The following is a 25,807-nucleotide window of genomic DNA, read 5'->3' on the forward strand; positions in this document are numbered from 1 at the left end:
AATTTTGCTCTCTCTCACTTCGTCACAGCTGAACTCAATACATGCTTTTTGAGGCAGGAAAATGGTCACCAAATGGAATGGGGGAAAGTTTATAGTCTCCACTCTGACATTTCTAAATTAAAAAAAGATCATTTCTAAATCACTTACAGCTATTGTGCTTTTAATGAGTATTTTTCAGCAACTTTCTGATATTAGCAAAGCTAACTTTAAGCAATATTCACACAGTTACAGCCAGACTTGTCCAAAGTCTCTTATTTTTATCCAAGATATCCGAGAAAATGATTGTGTGACCTGAGTTTTCTTTGGCTATTCAGAAAACAAAGTAGCTCAACTTCCCCCTTCTACTATATATCTACATAATATAGAATATTTGCTAAAAATAATATTTAATAACGCTGTAATAATAAATATAGTAATATAGTAATAGAAACCGTATTTTAGTAGCAGTAGAATGGCTTGCTGCTTTGTAAATTTAAATAAAGAAATTCGATAATGAAATACTTTTTTGTTTTAAAACGATTGACACCATATTCTATCTCTTATTTACCGGCCCATGTCTGTTCTCTACGCCCATGAGTGTTTTCACAGTGTATGTCGCAGCTAATATACGCAACGGTTGAAAGAAGAATCCTTTCCTGTCCCATTGAGTTCCGTCCCAGTGTTCTCGGGGATGGACGTCTGTGTCTTCAGCAGGCGTAGAGCTAACAGAACTGGCAGCGTTGCGAGGCAAGGGCTCAAACATGTACGGCTGGAAGCCTTCTACACCAAACCAAGCTTCTGCCGCCCTGGCGTCCTCTTCAACAACATCTTCGTCTCCTCCTCTTGCATGTTTCCACTGTCCATAGCGTTCCTTGACAGTGTGGTTTCTAAGTTACCAATTAAGTGCTACTTGTTTCCAATGTCATTTCCCATTGGGAACCTACTAGCACTAAGTTGCTAACTGGTTAGCAAGATGCTTCAGACAAACTGGCGACAACCAAAAAGCTTGCGAACCTTCCGCCAAAACAATCCTGCCCCCTTGATGAATGACCAACCACATTCACTTTATTCACTCGTGTAAAGTCGGGTACCACTCTGAAGAATTCGGAGATGCAACGGTTGGAACAGCCGCTTCCCTACAACTTTAATCAGGGTTCCTACAGCATAAGGCACGTTAAATTCAATACTTTTTAATGCCACTTGAAATAAAAATTTAAGACCAAATTCACAAGAAACACAAGAAAAACCTGCTTGCGACAACTTAACCCAAAGGTGTATTTTAACATAAACCACTGCACTAATGTTTCAAATTTTGTAAAGCTTCCCATACAGGAAGAAAGCTAAAAACACACAAATGACAGATATATTTTAACAATTATTTAACTGAATTCAGTTTTCATTACATTTACACTTGCTCACATTTTCCAGACAAAAAGTTAATGGCACATCTCCCAAATGTCCCGGCCGCAACAACACTTTTATTGGTTCCACTATCGGGATGGAACCCATAATGGCGAGCCGTTATTTTTTTTTTTATAAAAAAAAAGTCAATTTTAAGCTTTTATTGAGATTGCAAAAATAAATCGTAATAAAAATAATCCTGTTCATGATGTTTAAAAAATTAAGACCTAGGAAAGACTGATTTAAGAAATTTTAATACCAATTAAGGCCTTAGTTTTATTTTGAAGAATTCAATGCCTTTTAAAGGAATAGTACACCCAAAACATGATTAGCCTTCATTTTCTACTCACCCCCATGCTGAACAACACTCTGGAGTACTTTTTTGATATCTCAAATGCATCTGGAGATCTGGGAGGCTTCTTGCTGTCTGCTGACATTCAAATAATGGAGGTCTATGGCGCCCGAGGCAGAAAGGTCCATAAAAGTCCACAAAAAAACGTGTCAATATTCCTCCACACTGCTCGTCCAATGTATTCCAAGTGTCCTGAGTGGGTAGCGTCCATAATTTACTCGAAACAAAGTCATTTAGAATGTTTTTAGAGCATAAACAGTAGTGTATAGGATTTCCTGAAAGCGTGCGCCTGCGAGATCACGAGTCTACGGAAACTGCGGCAGACCAAGCCTGATGAAAGTGCGCATTCAGCGTCTGCTCTGCCGATAATGCAAGCGTAGAAGAAGAAATTTGCTGTTTACCTGTGCAAAGAAAGAAACAATGAAAGAAAAATGTCTGAGGACTTCAGTGTTGAGGAAGAGCATGAGTTCTTTGCCGAGCTGAATGCGCACTTTCGTCTGGTTTGGTCTGCCGGCTTCCGTAGACTCGTGAACTCGCAGGCGCGCGCTTTTAGGAAATCCTATACACTACTGTTTATGCTCTAAAAACATTCTAAACGACTTCGTTTCGAGTAAATTATGGACGCTACCCACTCAGGACACTTGGAATACATTGGACGAGCAGTATGGAGGAATATTGACACGTTTTTTGTGGACTTTTATGGACCTTTCTGCCTCGGGCGCCATAGACCTCCATTATTTGAATGTCAGCAGACAGCAAGAAGCCTCCCAGATCTCCAGATGCATTTGAGATATCAAAAAAGTACTCCAGAGTGTTGTTCAGCATGGGGGTGAGTAGAAAATGAAGGCTAATCATGTTTTGGGTGTACTATTCCTTTAAGACTTAAGGACCCACAGGAACCCTGTTTAATGACCCGCTGAAACCTTGTATCAAATAAAAAATACATATTTTCATTCAAGGAAACAAGAGCTGAGGAATCTAAAGCTAGCCACGCCTTATCTGCGAATCATACCAATTTAAACCATAGCAGCAGCGGTGGTATCATTACATGAGCACATGCAGCCGTTTTCCTTGTGACTAACATTCAGGATCTTGTTCTTTATCACTCAGCATAGATTATATTTACAGCTAACAAGTATTTACTGCCACTTAACATCCCATGTCATTTTATTCCTTTGATTTATGAGGAAGCACAAACTTCTGAATGCACTCTATAAAAATCACAATAAATAGTTTCTGTCAAACTGCTAAATGACTGAGGGACTAAACAATAATTAGCTTCTTTTCGCTCTTTTGAAGATTAACCTTTCTTATACTCATTTCATATCTGTGTTCTTGTTTTATACATACACGTTTGTGAAAAAACACACATTATGTTTTACTTATTTTCATTCAGCCTATCAAAATCAATCATATCATCTGGATTCAAAAAGTAATATTTATTTACTATAATAAATATTTACATGCGCTGATGTCCTGCTATGATTCTTTCTTCAATAATTAAGAAGCAAAAGGCGTCAGCGAATTTAAAAGGCTGTTCAGTTTAATCAACAGTACATGATTTGATTAATTTGTAATTAATTAATTACAGACCCAGTGATTAACTCAACAAAATATTTTAATCAAGTCCCACCACTGGGTGAAAAAAGGGCAGTTTGAGGCAATATCCTTTAAATCCTGCAGTTCAGGGATGAATATTTCCATTTGGGCCAATTATTGTTTTCTTTTAGTGTTTGAAATGAAATGGAGGACCCCAAGGCTCAAGTCTCCTACTTTCATAATTGAAACATAACTAAAAAAGCTGTTTGTAGGAACTGCAAAAACAATAGAAAAACAAAACCCTCTGCTACAATAGCAGAGCGTTCCATGGCTGGGATTCAATGATAAAGTCACTTTCTGCCAAAGAACACTGCAGCCAGTTAGTGTCGACCAGCTGGGGTGTGGTAGCATTGGTTGGGGAGAGATAAGGAAAGGACAGATCTCTATAGTTTACGTCTGTTTTAACAAAGATATAACAAACGAGTAAAAATCTATAAAATCACCTCTGAAAAAAGGCCAAACTTTCCACTCGCTGGCAGCATCCCCGGCAGGTATTTGTTGAGAAACGCGACCAGATCGCTGTCGTAGCCCCACATCAGTTCTCCCACCGTCTTGGTCAGGAAGGGCCCTTCTTTGAAAGTCTTGAAGGTGGCACTGATCAGCAGCCGCACGGCGTAGGGCATGTCCTCCAGCATCACCGCTGCACCCTACAAGAGGAGGATGCATTTAAGAAAAAGGTAGAAACTAAAGGTACATCTTGAAATTTTGGCGTATCTTCTCTCTCATACCAGCACCAACATGTTGGGGATGGTGATGACATCCGACTCGTTCCCTACAGACATGGAGGGCTCAAAGAAGTATTGTCTGTATTCTTTGTACGACACTGTGCTGTTGGGGTGAAACGTGATGTTCTCCTTCTGACACTGTTTTCTGAAACACAAGAAGGACAAGATATGGAGGGAATTCTCTTCCATTATTCATAAACATAACCAACATGTTTTTAAATTGAAAAGAAAAAAGAGCATTGCACTGCTTTGTTTTAATAATACAAAGAACAATTTTTTCATACCACTTTGTTTGCTATAAAAGCCTTGTTTCACTTTTTAAAATTCAATTAAACAATTTTAGAAAAAACAAAAATCTAATTAAACTATTTGAAAATTATAATTTAAAAAGTTTTATTTGAAAACATAAAATCTGTGTATGTATAATAAGTGATGTTAAATTTGAGTAAAAAGTAAAGACCGGTCAGGGCCCAACTGACACCAGCTGAGGTTCATCCATTTATAGAAATGGCCAAAACGCAGTCACATGGTGTTTCATCCACATGCCTTTCAAATAGAGCTTTGATATTTCTAAAACATGTTTCAAAATTATTTTTTCACAAGTACTTTCTGTTTTATAGCTGTGTAAACAAAAAAAATAAGATTTTAAATTCCACGTGACTTTGCGAGAGTAATGCAACAGCAGGTATTCATTTTTAGCTACAGTCCCTAATGGAAACTAGAGGCTCAGACCTTTTCAAGGAGGTGTCGGCGCTAATTTCAGATGATGTAATCGGTAGTCTTGCACCGATGCCATTTTTGCCCCCGATACCGATACCTGGCTGTGCAGTATTGGTAGATACCGATACCTGCTGGCTACCTTTGTGAAGCACGAAAAAGACTAATACAAAGTGAATCCAGTAGAACTTTTTATTGCCTACCTGGAATGGGTGACAATATTTGAATAATCTTTTGGCTCTCAAAATAGTATCAGTGCCCTATTTGTTGGTACTCGCCGATACCGATACCATCATTTTAGTGCTGGATAGGGGCCCCGCCTGATACTGCATCGGTAACCTGACTCCGCCAGATGGATTTGCTCCGCATATCCATCTGGAAACCTTCCGTTGAAGTAATTTTGGGAAGGGGCGAAAATACTGGTTAGCTGATTGGCCTATGTTGGTGATAGACGGGCCAAATAAACCAATCAGATCAACAAAGCATATGACGTACTAACAGAACGACGACGAAAACACAACCACAAGCCAGGCTACTCTTGCCGAAACCAGTCGGGAGAAGAGCAAAAACATCTTTTCCTCTGAGAAAAGCCTCCAGAGCAGTGTTTTGCTCTTCTTTCAGTGAAGAAATACTCTGTAATTCCGATAAAACTTGCTGGATAGCCACGCTAACGCTAGTTTCATCGGCTGAAGCCGCCATGTTCTTTAGACTGAACCGTCGCGCTTCTCGTTGCGTCACACCTCAACCCGCCTCAAAGCCAACGCTGATTGGACGTTCGTCTGGTGAACGGCTCCAAACTTTCTTTAACGGAGAGTAGCCAGACTTATTAGCGAGTGAAACCTTGAAAGCTCGCGAGATCAGGATGGTCTCACGAGGCTACTGTATCGGTGCAACACTAGTAACCGGCATGCCTTACATAAGCCTGCTCTGTTATTTTTATTTTGTATTCACTTTGGTGATATCATTGGTATATTCCAATGAAACAACGGCTAAATCTTAGGAGCAAAGGCTTTGTCTTATGCAGATGGTCTCCAATAATGTAAATCAGCATATTTGTCTGACCAGATTCCCTTTGAATGAGTGGAAAAATGCGTTTTTGCACATTCCCGCCTAGCACACTGTCCACTAGAACTTTGGTGGAACAAACATGTTTGTTATTCAGTCCAAATTTGCTTCAGTTATATCAAAGATGCAGATCTATAAAGTCAGAGGCTTCATCCAGAGTTTCAAATGGAGTTTCATGCTGTTTTGAAATGTTTATTTTGGGGAAAAAAATTGGTAATGCTTAATATTTTTCTTTTTTTCTTTGTTTAATTACCTATAAATCAGACATGGCGACATTTTAAATAGTGGTTCCACCTGAATAATATTCCTTAATGCCTTTCTGTCACACAAATACAAACAATTGTATTTCCAATTTATAGTTTGGGAGCTCTACTTGCTTTAATTCACAGATGTTATTTCAACTAGAATTTTCTCCTAAGAGCCTCCGGGCTTGAGTGGTTTTAAATGGGCTTTTTTAAGTTTTACTCATAGATTACATGTATTATTTTTTTTCAAAAATTCTATTTAAAAGCTTGTTCTTTGCTTGCAAAAATAATGGATAAAAATTTACTCCATACTCCAACATCTGAAATGGTGAAAAAGATTTAAAGTCTGTGGTTCAAAGTACATTTAAAACACAGAATCTCTTTCAAGCGATAAAGATGATAGAAGATAAGATTATAAAGGAAGTAAGAATGATTAGGAGTCCAGTAAGATGGAGGGATGATTACCTTGGACCCAATTTAAACTAAACAAATCAATGAAGAATCATTTTGATGTTGTAATCACATATTTGGTTTAACTTCTTTTTTTACTCTATAAATATCTCTGCTGGTAAACATAATGACCTAATGGCCAATTACCAATATAATCTAAAGAGAACTTCACAGTTAAAACATCTTCATATCAGCATCTTGTTACCTTTTTAAGGGCAACACTCAAAAGTTCGTTTTTTTTCTTCTCATTTCCATAAGTTTGCTAATTTTACTATACCTAATATATCTTATATGAATCAAAGGAGATCTTAATTTTCTTAAGCCAAAGTTAACGACGCCTCCTGCAGTGCCCACTTGGGTCACGACCCCCAAGACCATTGTTCTATAATTTCAGTGACATCCGGGTAGAAGTGCACGGCAGTCAGAGGAAAGGATTTAGCCGCTCAGGTCCGAGCTAATCAGGCTGGTATGAGGCCGACCGCCTATTTTCTGAAAACGTTTCAACACCTGTCCAGGAGTCTCTGTCAAGTAAAAAAAAAAAGCCTGTTTCAAAATGTTGGATTGAGGAGGTAAAAAGTGACATTTTGCCAATGGAACAAGACAATTTACACTTAAAATAAGAAAACACAACTGCATTGTCTTATTTAAAGTGCATATTATCTAATTATCTTATTCTAAGTGTAGAAATACTCATTCCATTGGCAAACTATCTCATTTACCTGCTCAAATTAAGGGTAAATACACTTAATTTATGAAACATTTACTTATTTCTAGATCGTTTTTCCAGTGCTCCAGTGAACAGTCATTATTTAAATACCAGATACTACACTAGACAAACAGTCTAGAAATAAAAAAAAAATGTCTTTAAATTCAGTGTATTTACCCTTAATTTCAGTAGGTAAATGAGATGGGAAATGGTTGGAACAGATGCAATGGTTGGAACAGTTATTTCCATTCGACTTTATGTGACTACATGTCCGATGATAACGTCACGCAATACATTGGAGAGAATGTAAAACGTATCCATTTCTTCCAGAAAAGTCTTCAATATTTTCTATACAATGTAGTTTAGCATTCTTTAATGTTTTAAGTATATAAAAAAGTATTTTCAGTACCGTTATGTTTTTGGCGATCCGGATCTTATTATTCTGTTCGGGCATGCGCAGGACGGATCATGCTTCCTGGACGGATCGGGTAGTGACACCTGGCCGCTGTGACAGCAAATCCCATAATGCTTTGTGAGGAGAACTGTCTGCACAAAGCATTCTGGGATATATCTGCCTCTTCTGAGGCCTTTCCTTTAGTCTCATACACTTCATAGCCAGTTTGGCCGTTTCTCTAAATGTGTACTTGTGTGTTCTCTTGTGCTTATGAAACATCATCAGCCTCAGCCCTAGTACTGTTCCAATTCACAAGAACAAGAAGACTGACAACGGATGTTGTTCTCGCCCCTCCCTATTTACCCAGCATGCATCAGAGCAGACTTGTCCGTTCTTGAGATTGACAGCTGTCCCAGCATGCACTGCGGCAGCGGCAGCTTTTAATGGAGCGCTAACAGAGCTCAGAGTATTAAGATTAAAGTTCTTTTTTCTGTTGCTGTTGTTCAGTAAAAGTATCACTATATGGTCAATTTACCGATTTAATGTGTAATTTTAAAAAAATGCGGCAACCAGCGGACCTTCAAGGCTAACGGCATCCAGGTCTAATCCCAGCCCGTCTGCAGCAGCCCTCTCTCTGCATAGGCGTGTGAAAGATCGTTGGCTCTGATGGCGAGTTTTTTTGTTTTATTTGGCAAAATGTTCATTCGATTTGTGTTTATCTGACTGTGTTCACTATTATTCCAACACTAAATTTAAAAAGTAATAATTTAATATTATTAGTTAGAGACTATTAATAACAGGAGCTCACCACAGATATATGCCTGAAAGTGTGCATGCACAGAAAAGATAGCTAACGGGACGAGCATGTAGGACAGCCTTACGTAAACATGTCACCAGAATGATTGACAGTTAGGAGAACCACTATTTAGATGATCCACCTGGAAATAAAAGATCGTCCCCTAACATCAGTTTTTCAGACTTACATTTCAGCTTTTTGTTTTTGTCCAGCTTAACTATATCCTCTTCAGAAAGAAACCGCTAAGCTGTGCTACGAATTTGACATATGATATATGAAAAAAACAGAAAATAGAAACCATTTGTACTTATTGCTTTCTCTGTATTCTCGATCTGTCGTCCAGAGTCAAGAAAGAAAATGAAAACACTTTGGCCCATTTTTATGACGTTTTTTTTTTTTTGGCAGAGTTGTGAGACTTACTATTTTTTTGGTGCCTTATCTTAAAACGACAGCCGGCTAAAGTCTGAAGATTTGCAAATGATTTTTGATAAGGAGCCAATCAAACAGCCATTTAAAAACAGCCCAACCTTCCAGAGCTGTGAGTAAATCAGTCAATATGTAGTTTAACTTTATCTGCAGAGTACCTCATTTAATTCCAGTTTTTCACTTTATTGATAAAGAGCCAATTCACAACACGTCATCTTAAGCCAGAGACAATGTAATCAGAGGCTTATTGATTGATTCAATGCTCAGCTTTTAATTTGCCTACTGTCTGAATTAGAAACCAACATGTCTGCTATAAGGAGCCACTTTTAAATGTAAGAAGAGCTTTGTTAGAATCATGTGTGGTTTCCTTTGTTAAAGACATCTATTGTATATAAAGCTTCCTGCTCATTATGTCATAAAGCAGCAGTCAATTTCTACAATTTTCAATTTACTGATTAAACACATTGTTCCAGTTCTGTTGCACTTTCCCATCCGTGCCAGACTTGGACAGAACCTGACAGCAAGAGTTAAGATAACGGATGCAGCGATCTACATTTTCTCACTTCTGATCCGTTCACAGAAATTGGGTTTCTGCCCATACCAATATTTTCCGATGCTATTTTTTTTTTAAATATCCTCATCATATTGTCGCAAGAGATTAAAATGTCTTTTATTAATTAATTTTTTGTTTTACAGATTTTATATTTTGCTTTTTTGTTTTCAAAAACTGCATTCTTTTTTAAATGTTGTTTTATATGTCACATTCTCCTCCCTTTAAGCCCAATGCGCGCATTGACCTACAAAAATATTGCTGCTATCATCCTGCAGACCTCAGTCCAGATAAAGGAGTTCCCAGAAGTGAAGAGAAAGTGATTTGTAAATTAAATCTAAGAAAAAATTATAATAATAGGTGAAAATACAATTTATGTAAAAAAAATAAATAAATAAAACAAAAGTTTAAAAAAATACATTTGAAAAAAATATTAATTTTTGTGGAAAAAAACTAAATCTGAAAGGAAAAAAAAGCAAAGTTATTCCCCAAAATGTATTTAATTAAAATAATTTTCAGTTTTAATTCTGGATTACATTTTTTTAAATATCAATTCAAATGTGTTTTTTGTGTAGAACAATAATGTAACAAAATTCACTCCACAGTTATCTCTAAATGCAGAAAGCAATAAACAGTGATGGACCGTCCTAACACTGGCTGTCCTGCTGTATTTAAAGCTACAGAACTGGATTTTTATTCACTAATATTTCCAGACACCTAAGGATGTCCTCTGCATAGAGCAGATAGAGGACCGTTACCAGGGGCAACAGGACCTGGAGGGTTGTAGAAACAGTTTATCCAAATTTATTAGCAAATTCTGACATATCGGGAAATTTATTATTGCTGTACATTTCTTTAAGAAAAGTTATTTCTTTAATAAATGTTAAATGACTTAAAAAAAACAGCAGGATCATTTTTTTAAATAAAAAAAATGTCTCATTCATGCATGACAGGAAGTCACTCGCTTCAGTCAGCAGAAATTGAGGTCACACAAGCCGCTCTCGTTTGTTTCAAAATAAACAGCTTGCTTTAATCTCACACCAGGCAGATCGGGCTATGCTCAACAGAAAGTCAAATACAAATCTCATCTCTAAGAAATACAAAGAAACCTACAGTTAAACTAAGTAAACCTCTAGAATAAACCTGTTCACTCCGCAAGCATTCAGCATAAAACATGTTTAGTTGCTGCAGGCTGCATGTCAAGCAAGCAACATGCAGAAGTAATCTGTATTTTGGCAGCGACGCTGGCAGGGAGCAGGCTGAAAAACACTGCGTTCCTTTCCAGCCTAAACATGTTCTAATAAATAAACCCAAACATGCTGAAGGTTGCTTTGTTTTCTTCCACCTGATTAAAACTGGAGCATGGAAATGGAGGACGGAAAGCATCCAGAGGTGTAAGAGTGAGGCGTGGAGAGGTGGAGTGTTATACCTGTACACATAAGGTCCTCTCTGCTCCACCATGGGCTTCTCTCCTTTCAGGATCTCTTCAGGATTGAGGACGTGAAAAAAGTAGACGGACATGAAGAAGGGCACCGGGAGGTCCCTCCACATGGTGTAGGAGAGGTCATTCTTTGGATCAATGATGGTGTTCTGACAGGACAGAAAGAGAAAAAAAATGTCATTACTAACATTTCAATCAATTCAGCTTGATCTTTTATTCTTACTCACATTATTTCTTAATAGCAACAATATGTAACATTTGGCCACTAGGGGCGCTAGATCTGTAACTTCCCATTCTAGTGCTCCTGAAAACAACTGGTCATAAAATAACCAGTATACTTTGGTGTTTTGAAACTGATACCAGACCTACGACGGAGTCTTAAGATTAGAGATTTTTATTTTTTTGAGAATAGTCACAATATTATGAGAATATAGTCATAAAATTACAAGAATCAAGTTGTAACATTACGAGAATAGCGTCGTAAAAATTACGAGAATAAAGTCACAACAAGAATAGTCATAAAATTACGAGAATAAAGTCATAAAATTACAAGAATAAAGTTGCAACAAAAATAGTCATAATATTACGAGAATAAAGTCGTAAAATTACGAGAATAAATTAATAAAATTACAAGAATAAAGTTGTAACATTACGACAATAAAGTCATAAAATTACGAGAATAAAGTTGCAACAAAAATAGTCATAAAATTACAAGAATAAAGTCGTAAAATTATGAGAATAAAGTCGTAAAATTATGAGAATAAAGTCGCAACAAGAATAGTCATAAAATTATGAGAATAAAGTCATAAAATTACAAGAATAAAGTCGTAAAATTACGAGAATAAAGTCGTAAAATTACGAGAATAAAGTAAAAAAATTACGAGAATAAAGTTGCAACAAAAATAGTCATAATATTACAAGAATAAAGTCGTAAAATTATGAGAATAAAGTCGTAAAATTACGAGAATAAAGTCGCAACAAGAATAGTCATAAACTTATGAGAATAAAGTCATAAAATTATGAGAATAAGGTTGGAACAAGAATAGTCATAATATTACAACAATAAAGTTGTAAAATTATGAGAATAAAGTCGTAAAATTACTAGAATAAAGTCACAAAATTATGAGAAATAAGTTGTAACATTACGAGAATAAAGGCTTGCATAACAGTTGCAATGCTAAAGTATGGAGGGCGTTTTGTTCGGCTATTGCTGTGAGAAAAGATTATAAAATAAATGTATTAATTACTTCTTTATTTCCTAAAAAATATCATTGTCTATTAGCTGACCTTTCAAATAATTAAATGTTACAAATATGCCACTAGAAAGAAATATTCCTGACTGCAAATATTCTCTAAATCAATCAGTGGGAAAACTGACTAACATTGGCGAAATGTGATGGAAAATATATTATTAGTTTTTTTTTTATTGTTCTTTTTTTCTATTTTTCGCTTTTATTATCTGGAAATTATTGTTTTATTTACTTTCCTACGCAAAAAGTAATAGCTTAAGAGAAACACATCTGCAAGGTTAGACTGACGCTTAGCTTACTGACTCTACCGTAAGATGTTTGAAGGGAAGGCTAAAAGTTATTTAATGTCCATCTATTAGTGGGAACTGTAATGTAATGAGTTTTTATTGCTAAAGCTGAACCTGAAACCCTCCCAGCACTTTGCTCCAGTTTATTCTGTTAATTAAATCCTTTGTTTTAGCCAGAACAGATCATGTTCCCCCATTCTTATAAACTAAATAAAGTATTACATTTTTGTTGTGTTTTCTGTATAATAAAACGGTTATATATTGAAGTAACTTTTTTTTTTTTGGATGACCTCACCTCCCTTGAACTGAGGAATATTACCAATTGATTGTATAACTTAAAACACAAAACCTTCCTAATACATTTACACAAAAGTTTTAGAGTCCACAATTCTAATCTGCTGAGGTGGTTGTGAAGATGAACTTTGGGAATAAACTCACACTAAGCGTGTTGCATGTGGCCTGGCAAAGTTCAGTTGTGCAACCGTTTGAACTATAGAGAGGAGATAACTGCTCAACCAGTCAGATGTCATCGCTTAGCAGATTAGCTTTTACCCAATATATATATATATATATATATATATATATATATATATATATATATATATATATATATATATATATATATATATATATATATATATATATATATATATAATATACACATTACACATACATACATATACACATGTATATTTTATTACATTATTATTAGGATATTAAACAAGCAAATTTCTGAATCTATATGGCTGTAGTATATAATAGTCCTGCACGCGCGTGTTATCATGTACCGTTTGCACGCGCGCTTATCTGCAGCTATTTAAGACTCAAAGTTTGACATCAGGTTAATCAGCATATAAAAAATACCCACTGTTATTATGCTAAACGGGAATGCAAAACAACAACAACAACAACATAGAGGTTCCTTACCTTTACCACTTGGTCATCGATGATTATTGGACCCACAAAAACCAGACCGGTACCAAAGAAAACGATCAGAACACCAACTACTATGAACCCCACTGAGACTTTGGATTTATCAACTGCCATCCTGACACTGACAGCTTCACACCACTGGCTTTGTTTACGGCGGAGCAGCTTTGTCTGCACGCTATTCAGCTGTGCCGCTGAGCGACCTGTAAACCAACTAAAGAAGACTACAAGAGAACAACTTCATTTTTAGGGGTTAAAACCTGACGTCTCACCGGCTCCTCTATCACCTCAGTGATGATAAACCATTTGGACCTGAAATCCACGTCCCCGTATTTATGATCTGAGAGTAACGCCTCTACGCCGCGGAGCATTCTGGGAAATGTAGTCCCTGCAGGTTAGGCTTTCAAAACGTGGGTTCTAGGAATGAAACGCTTATACTCAAAAGGAGAACAAATATGATTCAAACTTTTACCATTTTATTTGTAATTAGAATGGCCTAATTTTGATAGATAGATAGATAGATAGATAGATAGATAGATAGATAGATAGATAGATAGATAGATAGATAGATAGATAGATAGATAGATAGATAGATAGATAGATAGATAGATAGATAGATAGATAGATAGATAGATAGATAGATAGATAGATAGATAGATAGATAGATAGATAGATAGATAGATAGATAGATAGATAGATAATTATTATTATTATTATTATTATTATTATTAAAGTATTCAATTCAATTCAATTCAATTCAGTTTATTTATATAGCGCCAAATTCACAACACATGTCATCTCAAGGCACTTTACAGTTCAACCAGATCATACAGTCAAATTGATACAAAGTTTTCTTCATATAATATTCTAATTTTCTGATATGATGAATTTGAGATTTTCATTTGTTGTCATTTGTAATCATCAAAATTAAACAAAATAAACATCTGAAATATATGAGTTTGTATGTAATGTATGAATATAATATACAAGTTTCACTTTTTAAAGGGAATTACTGAAATCAATCTACTTTTTCATGATATTCTAATTTTATGACCAGCACCTGTATGTTCTACATCATGTCAACCACAACTGCAGAAAGTTTCAGACCCCTAAGTATAACATTTCCACAGCTGTGGGGCTTTGAATTTTTGGTGTCCCCAGCAGCTCTGAGTTGTTAGTTGTAAAGGTACAGGTGGATTTTGAGAGGTTAATATATTTTTTATGCTTTTAATCAGGGGTGTCAAGTAACAAAGTACAAATACTTCATTATTGTACTTAAGTACCCCTTATAGGTATTTATACTTTATTCCATTACCTATTTTTCTTCCTACTTCTGACTTCTACTCATTACATTTTCCCACAAGTATCTGTACTTTCTATTCCTTACATTTTTAAAACAAACGTTACTCTTGGCTTCAGTTTTTCTGTTTATAAATATTTATTTCACGTCATGTGCACCATCCAATGCAGAGCATTGGCTCCATCCACATCTAGTGAAAACTAGTGTAATTGGATGAGTCATAGAATGCAAACACTCATTGGTTAGCTAAAGGAAATCATCAGAAGCAAGCAGGTGTTCTTCAAACTGTAAACGTGAATTGTCTATGCCATGCTACAATGTTGGATTCAGAAAAAGATGTTGAAATGTCTGAAAGGTCGGACACAGGCGAGAGCGTATCGGGAGATGGAGACCAACAAGACCCCCCTTATCCTTGGCCCGATCTCAAAGAATTATTCGAAATAGTCGAAAAATTGAGCTTTCTGTTCATATAGTGGCATCTGGCTGTTTTTTTTTTTTTTAGTTACATTATACTTTAAATCATTAAGTAGTTTTTGGAGCACATACTTTTTCACGTTTACTTGAGTAAAACTGCAGTATCTATACTTCTACTTAAGTAACAAATGTTTGTACTTTTGACACCACTGCTCATATTACTTTTTTTTCCCCTATGGTATGGAAGTTAGTATGGAGTATCAAATATTATTCAATATCTACATTCAAGTTTTACTATCGTTATAACTTAAAATTATTTACACATATGATTTTTGGTTAAATTCTGTTTACAGCTGTAGAGATGTGAGCTCTTGTTTTAATTGCTGCGTTTTTTTATGTGGCAGTAGGATTTACAGTTGAAGCTGGCTAGGATGGAGCTAAAAGGTGCTCACTTGTTTGTTAGCAAAATAAAAATAAAAAATAATCACACCAATTCAAATTACATATATCTGCAGCTGAGATTTCAGAGAATATTAAGTCACCAATAATTAAGGTAAACCTCATGTAAGTTTATGAATCAATCTCTTAGGCTGTCAAAATTTCCATAAATCTTCATTAAAATTAAACTTAACAAAATAAATATTTAATGAGACCATGGCAAAAAAAAGGAACTTAAAGTTCAGATTTTAGAGACTTGCAGTCAGTTTCATCAGAATTCATTTTGATAACTTATAGCAAAGGGACTCTAATAAGTTTCATTCCTCAAAATTGTTTTTTTTTTATGTGTGTAGGTACTTTTAAAATTAGAGCAACAACAAAAGTTTTTAATGAATTATATAAAATGAATGATAATATCAGGAATTTAATAAATATAATATTATTGTGAATTAATCTTAGATAATATTTCCACTATAAAATGTATGTCTATTTAGTTAAAAGTTCAGTTTTTAAATGTTTTTAAAAAATGTAGAAGAAGATTTCAACGTGCTTTTTAAAACAAAAATGCATATTTTTTTCCTGAGGCTTTTCTAGGAATTAACTTAAAATAAACTCTCTGTAATAAAGTTTATCATAGAGAAATAAGCAGACTTCCCAGTCAAAAGTAAAACTCACCTTTTCTACCTCGTTCTTCATAACTGTCGGCCCAATAATTGCTGTAATTATCCCAAACAGCAGCATCAGAACGCCTGCCACTATGAATCCAATGGCTATTTTAGATTTTTCAATGGCCATTTTTAACAACTATTTTTTTGTGTGGTACAAATAAAAAAAAGAGAGTACTGTTTATTAAGCTCCAAGCATGGATAACGATGCAGTCACAGGAAAACTGCTGTTGGGCGGTTTGACTTGTTATATACTCAGCAGACCCTTCCACACCCTCACATCCTTAGCCACATCCTTCACCCTATTTTCATGTCCAAATCCATGCAAATTCATCTGAGTCACATTTCAGTCAGATGACTGCCCTGTTTCTCAATGATTTTTAGGCAACTGTGTTTTAAAAGGTTTACCTAACTTGATAGAGCTGACGCTGCTGCGTATCTGTTGGTTCGTTTATCAGATGAACGTTGAAACACCAGTTAGCAAACAAGAAAACAGATAAGCTGACCCAAGTAAAGAGGGTTGCACAAAGGACTTTATAAAAGTGAATCAGTTCAGCACAAAGACAGATAAAGCAGACTTTATGTAGTCAGGAAAAACACAGCAGGGGGCTTTATTTTTAAGGCTGCTGGAGAATTAGTTTTATTCCAACAAATATCTGTTTGCTGACTGAATGGAATCAGAAAAAGCTTTACTGTTGTTTTACGCTTATAGGAATTTGCTCTGGTGATAACATAGACAAACATAAAGTAGACATGAGTACTTTGGAAAACAACATGATATAAAGCAATGCAAGCTGTAGAGGAATAATTAGTGAACAGAGAGGACCAGTGCATTTTCTGCAGAGAGAAAAAAAATGTGGAAAGTATTAAAAATATACAGTAAATGTAAAGGAGGGAGTAGCTTCTTGTTTCTAACCCAGGAGGTCTGCTGGAGTTTTACTCAGGAACTTTGATTCCTCAATCAATGCAAAGCAACCGCCCCTGGAATTCGCTCCTCTCTGCAATCGTTAGCTGGACACTGGATTTTTCCAGCATTTTTTTTCTCCATGTTACTGGGATTTATCTTAATTCTGCAACGAACATGAAGCTCAGCATCCCAAAGTCTACCGGAATAACTTCTATCTAAAGGTGTTAGTTTTTTGTTTTTTTTTTTCCCATTAACTTTCCCAAACAAAAACAGGAAATATTCCCTCACATCATACTTTCTGTAGATGGGTGACTCTGGCAGTAACTGGTAGATGAACATTAAACTATTGATTTGATCATTTTTGATTAGTTCACACAGCACTTCTCTATGTTTCGAGTGAATTTTGTTCCATTATTGTTGTTAAGCTCAAGTCATAAAATTACAAGAATAAAGTCACAATTTATTTGTCAAATTATGAGATTACAGTTACAACATTATAAGAATAAAGTCTTAAAATTACGAGAATGAAGTCGCAACGACAAAAGTAATAAAATTACAAGAACCAAGTTATTATTACAACAATAAAGTCATAAAATTAAGAGAATGAAATCCTAACAATAATAGTCATAAAATTACGAGAATAAAGTGTCACAAAATTATGAGAAAATTCATAAAATTACAAGAAAAGCAATAAAAGTTAAAAGAATCAAGTTGTTAAATATATATATATATATATATATATATATATATATATATATATATATATATATATATATATATATATATATATATATATATATATATATATATATATATATATATATTTTTTAACAACTTGATTCTTTTAACTTATATATGTATATATATATATATATATATATATATATATATATATATATATATATATATATATATATATATATATATATATATATAAATGGACACTTTAAGCCCAAATTACATGTGAGACACATCATTTGAAAGCTACGCCTTCTAGTTTCTTAAAATATAGATCTTTTTGAACAGCAGTAATAGAGAACATGCTTGAAAATAGGGATGTCTCATTGTATTACATTTGTTTTAAATTATTGTTGTAAAGAACATGTTTTGTAAATGGAAATTAAAAAAGTTTCCAGAAAAGGGGGTAGAGGGAACAAAATGAAAATCAATTTTTATAAACGGAAATCTAAACTGAAAACAGTTATTGTCCAATTGCCACAGGGGTCATGAAGGCGCCAGGCTCCCTTTGCTATGGACAAAATAGGCAAGCATAGCGTGAGGCCAAAACCCAAATCTGTAGAGACATAATTGCAAAGTTCAAGGTTCTCTGAGAGATGATCAATCATTTTATGTCTGAGATACATTGCTTTCAGACAGTCAGCAGTTAACCACGCATAATCCTGAAATTTCATGACCCAGTTAGACTGAAAACCACTTAAAACATTTTGAAGGAATGACGTCTGAGGTGCACTTTGTGGGCTACAGTTGGAGACTTATTAGGAGGTTAAGAAGACCATCTGATGGTATCACACAGAACTCCATTAATGCCTTAATGCCATGTTTAATGGAGTCACATGACATTTCCCCCCAAACACCAGATGTGATTGAGATGTTGGTTTTTAGGCTAAATGTAGTCAGCCTGCCATAGTCTTGATTAAGTCCAGAAATAGTTGTTGAAAATTGGGCTGTGTTTGGTCGGTCTGATTTTGTCCCAATTTAGTCCATTGATGGAGTTTGCAAACCCAGTTCTCAGTGTCATAACCAAACCGGTCATGCTAAAGGATGTTTCAGGCAGCAGATCACACTCCATGGTTCCTTCAGACTCTGTGACGTCTGTCACAGAGTCTGGTGTTCTCTGGCAAATGTCAAACATCATGCAAGGTTTCGGGCTGTGTACACAATCATCATCTGTGGATGCCGGGCCCTCATACCATCCTTAGGAAGTCGGTTTTTAACCGCTTTTACAGACACATGCACATATGTGGCTTGCTGGAGTCATTTGCAGGGCTTTGGAAGTGCTGTTCCTGTTCCTCCTTAAACAAATGCAGAGGTAGCGGTCCTGCTGCTGGCTTGTTGCCCTCCTATGGCCCCCTCCATGTCTCCTGGTGTACTGGCCTGTGTCCTGGAAGCAACTCCAGTCTCTGGACAGTATGCTGACAGACACAGGAAACCTTCTTGCCACATTAATGTCCCGTCCTGGATGAGCTTCCATAGCTGAGCCACTTGTGTTGGTTGTAGAGTCCGTCTCATGCTACCACAACTGTAAAAGTTCAACCAACATTCAAGTGACCAAATAATCAGTCACAAAGCATAGGTCCTGAGAAGTGATATGTGGTCCCCACCTGCAGAATCACTCCTTTATTTATTTGTTTATTTTAACAGTGCCCTGTCTGGCAATAAGAATAATTGTCTTGATACCAAAAAGAGCCCAACAGATTTTGCTTTCACAAGTGGAGCAGTACGGCTATCGCAATAGTGTTCCACTTGATTTAGGCATATAAATAGCTTTATTATAATTCATAAAGGGAGTATCATTACAGAAAAAGGGAAACAGAAAAAAAGATAAAAGAAAGAGGAGATAAATGTCATAAAATGCGTCAGATGGACCCGGTACTCAAGGTGAGACAGTCAGTAGGAAAGTTCAAAGTGTTTATTAAGTGAAAACCAACAAAACTAAAGTGAAGCTGCTAGGATCTGCGGCTCGCGGATACTGCAGGAGGGGGGCGGGGAACCACCCAATCTCAGACACTCTGGTGGGAGAAACACAGGTAAGTGACCATGATAATCTGACAGAAGATGATTGCAGTGAGTCACTTACCTTGTTCAACAGTCCAGTCCATCTTCCTGGAAAGGGGCACAATCCAGCCGCTGGACTGAAGACAGATGCGGCATGCATCGCTGAGTGTCCATGGTGCAGCAGAACTTGCAGGAAGCTGATCCTGGACAGGGATTCAGAACAGGCAGGAACAGACAGAACGGGCAGGATCCAAGCCTCCAGGCATCCTAGAGCTCCAGGCAGGTTCAGAGTCCAGAAGCATGACCAGGCGGACACACACAGAAGCAGACAGGATCAGATGCAAACGGGCAGGCTCAGTGGAAGAGGGTAGCCGAGGCAGGAGGGGAACCAGAACTTGAGCAGGACCTTTAAACTGGTCTCCACCAGTTACTGGTTTACTGGTTACCAGGCTTACTGGAATAAAAACTGAACCTCCCCACATATAGAGCCAAAAACCCAGAGGACTCTGCAGGGGAGGAACAGTGGACGAACAGGACACGAGACAAACACAAAACCCCATTTCCTGTGGCCGCCAGGATCCAGGACATGAACCGTGGCATAAACTGAACAGACAGACAAACAGAAAACAAATTATGATCTGGCCCCGGATGCTCAGGCTGAACAGAATATAAACCAAAGGAAACAGGTGAGAGGAATAAATGATAATTGCTGCAGGGAGGGAAAATGGCAGGTGAAAGAAATAACCAATTAAGGTAGAGCAATCGGGCCAGATCATGACAATAAAAGGGAGATAACAATAAAACATCTTCAGTCTGCTTCATCACCTGCAAAGAGATGTAAAAAGAACAGCATAACCAACAGATAAAGTATAAGAGATACAATAAAGTAGCACCTAGATACTGTCGCCTGAGTATAAGTAGTATTATTTAATCTGACATGTATACTGTGGTGGCTGAAGATCAGAATATGGGTTTTCTGTATGGAAGTGAATCTCTAAGTACCTGGAACCAAGCACCTGTAGTTGTTTGTGAAAGTGCACTTGTGCATGTAAAGTTTACCCAAAGCAAAAAAGCTCAATAGTGGTTGTGAAGGGCTGAAGACGTGCCCCTCCAGAGCACCGAGGCAAGCACCAGGGCACCCAAAGCCCCAGACGCCTAAATGGACCCCAAGTGCAGAGGTGCCCGGAGGTACCCAGGAAATACAACCCCCGCACCAAGGGAGGAGGAGAGACGACCCCGAGGAAATCCCCCAGCCACCGCAACGGTGACCAGGCTCCGCCGTCAGCCAGCCACCTCAAAGTGGATCTGGCCATAGACCCCAGGGACCAAAGGCACCAGGGGTGCCCCAAACCCTGGCAGGAGCCCCAGCCGGGACCAGGGGATCCGGGCCCCGCAGAGTAGCTGTCAGGAATAAGCCAGTACCCGCCTGGGCATCTACCCTCAAACACAGAGAACCACCAGTGTACTGGCAAGCCCAGGCGCCAGCCAGCGGAGGGAAGGCAGAAAGGGGGGGAATGGGCTCCGCACTTAGCATAGACTTGAGATGTTCTTGGGAGAGGGAGCAGTTCAGACCCGAACCTGACAAATACAAAAAAAAAAATAAAAATAAAAAATACAGTCTCAATCATGCCTTCCCACCCTACTGCCCCCACTCGCAACACACTGTCTCTGTGAAGAGTAACAAAAAAATAAAAACGCGGATGCACATTCATACATAATGCTCACATCCAATAATCCCGGGACCAAGGATCGGGTGACTCCAGTGGCCGGTACTGGGATTACCAGATGACCTAATAGGTGAATCTAAAATCCAGATGGGGCATAAGGGAGCGGTGTCACCGCCACACTAGCCCATCTAGTTCCTGCTTCGGGCCTGCCCCCCACCCCCGCACCCGGACCAGACGACCCCCAGTAAAAGCCACCACGGGGACAGGGCCCACATGCCCCACACAGGCCACGCAGCCAGAGACCCCCCCCCATCCCTCATCCACGTAAGTAATTTACCTAGCCCCCCCCCCCCCCTCAATACCCTATTCAATCCTCCCTCCAGCCCTGGCAGGTCACCCAGGCCCCGCAACAGCCCCTCACCAATACCCCGGACCAGGCGGCCCTCCTCCTCCAGGCACCAGACTCCAGGCGCAGCCGGAGAACAGCGGTGTGAGAAGACCCCAATCCTCCCTACGTCCGCTCAAATCTTGTGTTGTTCTGAGGTGTAATTAAAAGTGGGAGTTCCAAAGGAGGTGTCCGGTACAGTCCACCCCCCTCCGGAGGACAGGCAGTGCCAGCGCATCCCCCCAAATCGACAACCCAGAACCCTCAATGTCTAAATGCGAGAGGGGGTGGGGGGAGCCAACTGAGGTGAGGCCCCCAAAATAAGCCCCCCGTGGTGTCCTTCCCCACATCCTCCCAGACAATGTCCTACATAGATGTGTGTTGTGAAAATTTTTTAGATGAAGGTGTCTAAAATGCAAAATAAAATGGACCAGGACCAAGACAGGGAGCCAGACACAAAGCCCTTCAAGCATCCATATCCCCCCACCCGCCCCCAACTACCCCCCACAACCATGTCACTCCCCCTCCCTCCCCTTCCCCCACTAGCATAGTTCAAACCCCTGAAGGGGTAAGCATCTGCCATAAGATGTTAATGTCCATGCCCCCCACCAGCTCAACAGGCCCCTAGGCCCCCAAGCACACCAGAGGCCACGGCAGGGCTGGACAACCGGGTATACACTGGCCCAGACCCCAAGCAGCATACCCCACAGAACCCGAACCCCAGCAAGCACCCAGCAAGCAAACTGAAGGGGAAGGTGAAATTTTACAACTCAGGCACTGTGATAAGTCCTTACATACCTGTATCCAGAACCTCTGAACCGGCATGCATAATCATAATGTGTGAATATAATTATCAGGTTGATTGCGTGTGCACTGGGGACAGATATGAGATTGTGCCAAACTCATCTTGAATAATCTTTGACCTGTATAGTTCACTCTGTGGAGGATTTTTTTTTATTAATTGTAAATTGGGGTTTCTAGTCATGTTAAAAGTTTTTAGAGGATGAAGAGAGCACATCCAGTTAGTCACTGTCAGAGAAACAAGCCCACACTAAAAAACAGGCAAACCCCCAATATCTATAAATGTAGGGGTTGATGGCAGCAGCACAGCTGATATTTCTCTCCAGGTTGGTGTCACACCCAAACAGGAACAAACCAGATGAAGCTACAATGAGAAAAAGTAGAGAGAGCAGAACGTTAGAGATTGAAATATCAGATTCTGCAGAGTGGAAGAATGGAGATAGAATGAAGCAGAATGATGAAAAAGGGGTCCCTATGTGCTCCAGCAGCCTAAGGCTATGACGGCATAACTATAGAGATAGCTCAGGATAACCTGAGCCACTCTAACTATAAGCTTTATCAAAAAGGAAAAGTTTTAAGCCTAGCCTTAAAAGTAGACAGGGTGTCTGCCTCACGGACTAAAACTGGTAGTTGGTTCCACAGGAGACGAGCCTGATAACTAAAAGATCTGCCTCCCATTCTACTTTTAGAAATTCTAGGAACCACTAGTAAACCTGCAGATTGAGAGCGAAGTGCTCTGTTAGGAACATAAGGAACAATCATCTTCTTTATTTACATCTTTGTATGTGGGAAGTATGATGTTAAGTTCTGTTGTGATGTTGGGTCTAAAGTTGTTATGAAAAGCCCTAAACAATTACATATAAGCAAAGAGCAGTTTGCAACAACACCAAAAGAGTGAGAGGAGGCGGGGTACACATCCTCTGAAGTAGTTCCTGAACCATTTGGTGATGAAGCTGCCATCTGACAGAAGTACTGGAACAATATCATTCATATCTTCAGGTAACACAGAGTACATGTCAGACTAAATAATACTACTTTAGCGATAGTTTCAAGGTGTTGCTTTATTGTATATCTCGTACCATGTCTTTTAGTTGTGCTGTTCTTTTTTCATCTCGTTACAGGTGATGAAGCAGATTGAAAATGTTTTGTCATTGTCTCCTTTGTATTTCCTCTTTCTTTCATCTTTTGTCCTTTTTTTTCTTTTTCCTTTTTCTTCTTCTGTTTTTCTGCTCTATTTACATTGCAGTGTCCATATAAACTGTAAAACTCCCTGCATAATTATAATAAAGCAATTGATATGCATGAAACAAGTGGAGCAATATGGCAATTGCCATACCGCTACACTTGTGAAAGTAAAATCTGATGGGCTCCTTTTGGCATCAAGACAATTATTCTTATTGCCACCTTGCCAGACAGGACACTGTAAAAAAAAAAAAAAAAAAAAAGAAGTACTGGAACAACAGGAAGATTGCTACTTCCTTGAATGTGGACACTCAGGCCTTGGACAGTTCAGCTATTTTTTTTATTTACGTAATATTGACATTTAGAACATGCTGTACAATGCTCATGCGGAAAGGGCTGGAAAAAGGTAAATCTTTATTATGAAACGTACACAGAAAAAAATCTTCAGCTAAATGTGAGCTTTAATTCTGATATTCTGAATTCTGATAAGAATTAACAGGCGATAAGAATTTTGATTTTCATTTTTTTAACAAAAGTTAAATGACTATTCATTTTTTTAGTGCTAAATTTACTTCATCAACAAACTGATGGAGTTTTCACTGATTCCCAATACATAAATGTGTTTATGTTTTTCTGTCTCTGTCATATTAAGGGTTATGAATCCACCTTTGGACATTGTTTATATGCTTAGATAAAAATAAATGAAGTCAAATGTTACAAAGAGAATTTAAATTACTTAATTATTTGTAAAATCTTTTATATATTTATTCACATACATTTAACAGTATATCAGGTGATATTTTGCTCTTCCATAGTGAAATTTAAAGGGGCGTAGTCACCGATATTATTGTTATAATAATACACCAAAAACCATTTTCATATATGCCAAGTGTTCGCGTTGACAGTGTTTACTTAGTCCTTTTTGATGCTGAAAATATTTTTTGCATCATAGACAATCAGCAGACATAAACATTGTAGGTTGTTTCAAACTGGTAGAAGTACTTACTCACACATCCCATGACTTGACTTTAAGTACAACTGGTCCCTTGTCCCTCTTTGCATCCAATATTGTTTGCACCTTTTTACACTTGTTCTAGGACTTTTCTTTTTTCTTTCACTCATTTGATGGGAAATTCTGACTTCCTTGGCTTAATTTCTTGTTTACTCACTGGGTACATGCACAATATCGTACGAGCGGTCACCTGGTCTTGTTATGGTTAGTGTAAAGACGTTTAGGTTGAAGATATATTTATACCAGTTCTTCGTTTCACTAATTTTGTCCAGACCGAATGTGGACTTTATAGTCTTGATTGACTTTATTGAACTCACAGTGGAGAAATGTACTCATTACATCCGGTCAATAGTCAAAAAAGAAGAAGAAGGTGCCAACTGGAGGAAAAGGTGAATGGGGTGTGTATATACAGTCTAAACAGTTCATCCACATATATATATGACAGCTGAAGTCTCTTATATAGCAGGATTATTATACAGGGTTATTGCACAGGGTATTAAGTGGTTCCACGGGAAAGGAGACTGAAAACTAAAAGATCTGCCTCCCATTCTACTTTTAGAAATTCTAGGAACCACTAGTAAACCTGCAGATTAAGAGCGACGTGCTCTGTTAGGAACATACTTTACTAGTGGTTCCTAGAATTTCTAAAAGTAGAATGGGAGGCAGATCTTTTAGAAGAATCAGATCTCTGATATCAGATGGAGCTTGGCCATTTAAGGCTTTATATGTGAGAAGGAGGATTTTAAATTCTATTCTGCATTTAACAGGAAGCCAATGAAGAGAAGCCAGGATAGGAGAGATATGATCTCTCTTTTTAATTTCCATCAGAACTCTGGCTGCAGCATTTTGGATCAGCTGAAGGCTTTTAACTACAGCTGGTGGACTTCCTGATAGTAAAAAATTACTATAGCCCAGCCTTAAAGTAACAAATGCATGTAATAGTTTCTCAGCAGTTCAATCACCACAGCCTGCACTTTGAGCCCCTGA

General features: G+C 37.7%; 1 protein-coding gene across 3 annotated transcripts in view; it reads right to left on the reverse strand.

The window, feature by feature from the left end:
• Positions 1-16,360, reverse strand: part of scarb1 (scavenger receptor class B, member 1) — a 43,794-nt gene extending 27,434 nt beyond the window's left edge. For 2 of the 3 annotated variants that reach the window (XM_038304222.1, XM_038304220.1), the window contains exons 1-4: positions 16,141-16,360; positions 10,835-10,995; positions 4,060-4,201; positions 3,775-3,978 (exon numbers count right to left, since the gene is read on the reverse strand). In XM_038304222.1, coding sequence (XP_038160150.1) covers positions 3,775-3,978; positions 4,060-4,201; positions 10,835-10,995; positions 16,141-16,260 — 627 coding nt within the window. In that variant the 5' untranslated portion in view covers positions 16,261-16,360. The remainder of the gene's footprint in view (positions 1-3,774; positions 3,979-4,059; positions 4,202-10,834; positions 10,996-16,140) is intronic. The other variant, XM_038304221.1, reaches the window with a different exon arrangement.
• Positions 16,361-25,807: the final 9,447 nt, after the last annotated feature.

Source organism: Cyprinodon tularosa, unplaced genomic scaffold (genome assembly GCF_016077235.1).
Source record: "Cyprinodon tularosa strain WSP-4 unplaced genomic scaffold, ASM1607723v1 ctg529, whole genome shotgun sequence".
Classification (NCBI taxonomy): Eukaryota; Metazoa; Chordata; class Actinopteri; order Cyprinodontiformes; family Cyprinodontidae; genus Cyprinodon; species Cyprinodon tularosa.